General features: G+C 39.0%; 1 protein-coding gene across 1 annotated transcript in view; it reads left to right on the forward strand.

The window, feature by feature from the left end:
- LOC109305001 (carbonic anhydrase 3-like) overlaps positions 1-5,246 on the forward strand; it is a 37,328-nt gene that overhangs the window by 15,455 nt on the left and 16,627 nt on the right. Inside the window, exons 3-4 of the mRNA XM_019527874.1 lie at positions 2,912-3,030; positions 4,719-4,811. Coding sequence (XP_019383419.1) covers positions 2,912-3,030; positions 4,719-4,811 — 212 coding nt within the window. The remainder of the gene's footprint in view (positions 1-2,911; positions 3,031-4,718; positions 4,812-5,246) is intronic.

Consider the following 5,246-nt stretch of genomic DNA (forward strand, 5'->3'; position numbering starts at 1 on the left):
GGGACTCAAATGAGTCCAGCCAGGTAGGCATCCAGCCTCTTCTTAAAGACCCCCAGGGTAGGGGCCAGCACCACTTCCCTTGGAAGTTGGTTCCAGCTCCTAGCCGCCCTAACTGTGAAGTAGTTTTTGCGGATGTCCAATCTATACCTCCTCTCCATCAACTTGTGCCCATTACTCCTTGTTATGCCAGCGGGCGCTAGGGGAAACAGCGTCTCCCCCCAAACCCTTCTGGTCCCCCCTAGTGAGTTTATAGACGGTCACCAGGTCCCCCCTCAGCCTTCTCTTGCTATAAGTTGGGGAAAGAGACCATGGAGTCATTGTAGATAGCTGATGTTTTTGGAGAGCTCAATGTGCAGTGATGACTAAAACTACTAGTACAGTGTTGGGCAGAACAGAATTAAAAACAAAAAGAAAATGTCATCATGTCATTATACACATCCATGGTGTGCCCACACCTTGAATACTGCGCAGTTTTGGCCTCCACATCTCAAAAATGCTGTAGTAGAATTAGAAACAGTATAGGCAAGAGCAAAATGATCAGGTGTATGGAGCAATTTCCATACCAAGAGTAAAAAGGCTAGAGCTCTTCAGTTTTGAAAGAAGAAGGCAGAGAGGGGATATGATAGAAGTCTGTAAAATTATTGTGTGTGGGCAAAGTGAATAGGGCACTATTTTTTACTATGTCCTGAATATTGGAGCTAGGGAGAGCCCACCAAAATTAGTAGGAAACCACTTTTTAAAACTAACAAGAGTGAATACTTTTTTTATGCAGTGCATAGTTAACTTGTGGAACTCATTACCACAGGACATCTTAGAGCAGTGATTCTCAACCAGGGTGCCATGAGTTGCTATTGAATCTTAGCACTGTTAGGTATACAAACATGATTCACAAGATAAACCCAGATACTTCAAATAGGAATTTGTAGTGCTAAAACATTCTGATCTGTTGTGGTCTTTCTGAGTTCTTTGCAAAGGAAGATTTGCTCTATTACTTCCTGTAGTTTTCATTTAATTTTTTATTAAGAACTGGCATTTTCCAAGGAGTGCCATTTATCTAAAAACGTTGAGAACCATTATTTATAGAGGCAGATTCTATAGCAAAGTTCAGAAGGGACTGGACCAATTAATGCATGATGGATCTATTATTAGCTATTAAACGGAACAGATAATCCTCTGGCACCTCTAAATCAATGATAATGAACACCAGGGAAGATAGTGGTCAAGGGATAGATCACTTTAGATGCAGTTCAGGGTGGGATCAAGGAACACAGTGATAGATGGGGCTAGGACCAGAAAGCTGAGCCACAGATCAGGCAAGGGAAGGGGATTGAAGTAACACTCAGGAAGGATGCAGGGCTTATGTTGTGGCACACCTGCCAGAAAAGTTGGTTTTCACTGCTCTAAAGCAAACACTGCTGCTACTTCCAGAGACAGAATACTGGGTTATTGGTCTGACCCAGTATGACACTTGTGTTCTTAACAATATTTCATTAGTTTCAGGTTTGTTGAGCACTTCAGATAATCCACTCCCATTTGTAGAATATTTTAGTGTATTGAGTAGGTTCCTGGAGCACCACGTTTTTGTGTGCTTTGTCATGTCTACGTACAAAACACAAGTAAAACTCTCTCCTCTTATTTGAGTAATTAAATTTAAATTAGTTTTGCAGGCATTTTAGTCTTTCATGTCACGAGTGGTTCAAAACAATGAAACACAAATTATTCTGTATTTATAGAGACAAGCATGCATTTTTGGTATGAAATCTTACAGCCTCACCTGATGCCAGATTGAAAATAACTGATAACCCACAAGTGAAAATAATTTATCAGTATTCCCCTCAAATGGGATTACACGGTTTTACAAATCTATTTTAATGGAGGATTGACATCCTTTACAGCTATTACTATTACTGTTTGGAAATAGCGTACTGTATTACCTATCTGAGTAAACACATGAGCAGGAGCTGACAACTTTTCACATCCTTCTGACATTTTAATTTATTTGATGCTTCAGGTAAGATGGTTATGGATTTACTTTTCAGAGCCTGAGATGTACATTAGATACAGCTAATTAGGAGGACCCATTTGGGTCAACTTCTGGATGCCTTGTATGTATGGCCATTAAGGAAGGGCAACTGAAGGCATTAATGCCTGACAGAATCAGATGTATCCTTAACAACTATCTTTAACAAATAATTGAATGTCCAAACATAATTTTTCTGTTTGTCTTATAATCTAAAACCTTCATTATTTGTTTAGAATAAAAATCTATAATAAAAAATAAAATCAACAGTCACGTGGATTGTGATCTACTGGGGAAGTCAGGCTGGTTTTTGTAAAGGGAAATCCTACTTTATCCATCTTTTAGAGTTCTTCAAGGGTGTTAAGCACGTGGACAAGGAAGATCCATTTGACATATTTGGAATTTCAAAAATCTTTTAATAAGGTCCCTCGCTGCTGTCAGTCCTGTAGGTGACAGCAGTGCTGCAAGAATTAAACCTGTTGAATGTTTGTAGGGGAAAATAGCAGCTTGTCTAACATATTTCTTTCTTCTGTCATCTCTTCAGGAACTAGACCTACCTTACAGAAAACATTGGCTTTTTAAATATTCATGACTTTTCAAACTAGTCTATTGCAGTTTGGGGTTGAAAGCATAGCCCCTGTAGACCCATTTCATAGACTTTGCCATCAAATTCTAGGATTTCATCTGATTTATGGTAGTTTTATAGCTGTGGAATTAAATGGAAGGATATAGACCAAATTCTGCCAGAAGTGAAGTACCTCAAGGCCCACCAAAATAAACTGGATTTCTAGAAGGTGCTCAGCAGCTTTAAGGTTTGCTCTTGTGCAGGAAATGCTTGCAAAGCTTTTTGAAAAAGGTCTGAGCTTGGTTGATGCAGATAATCACTTGCAGTGCTGAGAGGTGGACCACTCCCAGGAATCTACAGACTGCGTCAGCTCCACTTCCACTGGGGTTCGTCTGATGACCAGGGCTCAGAGCATGTTGTGGATGGAGTGAAATATGCAGGAGAGGTAGGATTTGCTTTTTTTTTTTCTCCTTTTTCTTTTTTCTTTCTTTTTTGAAATACTTACATGGGGCCAGGTGACAATGTAATGTTATTCCACAGCAGAGAAAAACAGTGATTTTTATTTTTCACCTAACAAATACTTACTTCTTTTTAGTGATTATAGATTAAACCTCTTATTTCTACATAGTTTCTTAACTGTGAAACAGGATGAGTCGCTTACAACAAACACGCAATCTGGACCCATTAGCAAAAATGTAAATATCCTCCAATCTGAACACCACCCTTCCTGGAAAGATGTTTGTTTTGTTTTGTTTTTTGCTTATTTCAAAGCAAACCATGTGTAGGAAAATTTTTCACAAATACGAGGGAAGGAAAATGAAACAATGTAATTTGTTACATTTTTACTTCTTATTAGAATGTTTATACAATTATTAATGGTGTATAGATATTTCCATGGTCTCTAACCTTCTATGATTTCCATATTGCCATGGCTTGAAGTATTTTGTTAGTGTTGCAGTTCTAAAGTCTGTACATGCTGTATGTAGAGTTATACAGTACTCTGCCCATTCTTCATTAAAAAAATAATAGTTGGTAGCCCATATGCATACTTACAGGTCATTTGGCCTCAAACTTTGTCAAGTGGGATCTGAGTGACTCTCTCTTCATCCACATGTTTTGTAGCATCAGTTGTTATGGTCAAGCTGTCTGGCTTTAGTAGCTTCTATTTGCAGGCTGAGTGGGCAGACTCCACCTTCCCAAACTCTGCCTTTTGTTCCCTCAGGCAAAATGTTTCAAGTGTGTTTTTGGAGGACTGCCATTTAACCTCTTTCCTTAATACAGAAGAGAGAGAGAACGTCTAGAGTACAAAGTGTAACTAGAAACCTTGGGCTATATGGATTTGGCCTCAAGTGTCACAGTATGCCAACAAAAAAGTGAGCAAAGGGTTCTAAATTCAGTAGTTATTTTATTCCCGATTCTCTGTATGTTCAGATACTCAGTAGCAGTCATGACACTAGTACCTATGTAAATATATGGAGGACATGTAAAAGAAAAAAGAAAGAAAAACCTGTGGGGAAAATGTGCTGAAAATAACTAAAAATCAGAGATGGACAAGATGCCCCAGTAGTTCTTGATAATCTCATACAAATGCAGCATGAGGACAAGTGTCAAAAGCAAGGGAAGAATGATTTATAATGCATTTATAAAATGAATTATGATTCTTTTGTTAGAATGTGTTTATCCTGAATATCCAGCTAGGATGAGGAGGAGATCAATGGGTAACTCCAACATTTCATGTGTGCTTTGCATGCCTGGTTAAACATCTCCAAAGCATCTCCTTTGAGCAGGGGGTTGGACTGAATGACCTCCTGAGGTCCCTTTCAGCTCTAATTTTCTATGATTCTATTACATTATCATATTTAAAGTTATTCTACACAGTCATCATATTAAAATATCTACGTTTAAAAGCAAAATAGTCGACATGTGTAACTATATCCTATACCTGTCCCAGCACTTTCATGAGTTTTTTTTAAACAGTCATGTGTCGGCTTTTTATGGCATTTGGAGTCCTTTCCTGTATTTCCTATGCTTTCTGAACTCTTTCAGTTGAGTGCCCCAGGGATACTGGATTGAATTTTGATGCTTATTACTCCATAATAGGATTCAGAGTACTTTAATTTTCTTTGGTTCCAGCTTCATCTATTACACTGGAATCCAAAACATAGTAATTATGCTGATGCTGTGAGAAGATATGATGGTGTGGCTATTTTGGCCATTTTTCTGAAGGTAAGTAAAAAGTGCTCATCCTTGCATGAAGCATATGCTTGTTGTTTGACCCACTGCAGCAAAAACGAATTACCATTGTACTTTCTAGTATTGTATCATGTTAGAAGAAAATGATCAGAATGGAACACAGGAATTTTAGCTTATTTTGGGTCTGGACTTACTAAAACTTACCTTAGGGGTGATCCAGCCCTCAGAACCACTCTAGGTCACCAGGGCAACCAGAAGTTGAGGATATGTGACCAGTGGCAGTGGTCTGCTGCAGAAACTGGAGCCCTTGGGGCTGGTGGACTGGTGGATTGGTGGCAGGTTGATTAACAAGAGATGATTAAAACCCTACTCACCCTCCAACCACTCCACTTATCACCACCACAACAACCCTATTTCCTTGGATTATGACCTCACCAGCACGTGCCCTGTGCCAGAGCTGGAGCTGCT

This window comes from Gavialis gangeticus, unplaced genomic scaffold, assembly GCF_001723915.1.
Source record: "Gavialis gangeticus isolate Ggan-Ray unplaced genomic scaffold, GavGan_comp1, whole genome shotgun sequence".
Lineage (NCBI taxonomy): Eukaryota > Metazoa > Chordata > Crocodylia > Gavialidae > Gavialis > Gavialis gangeticus.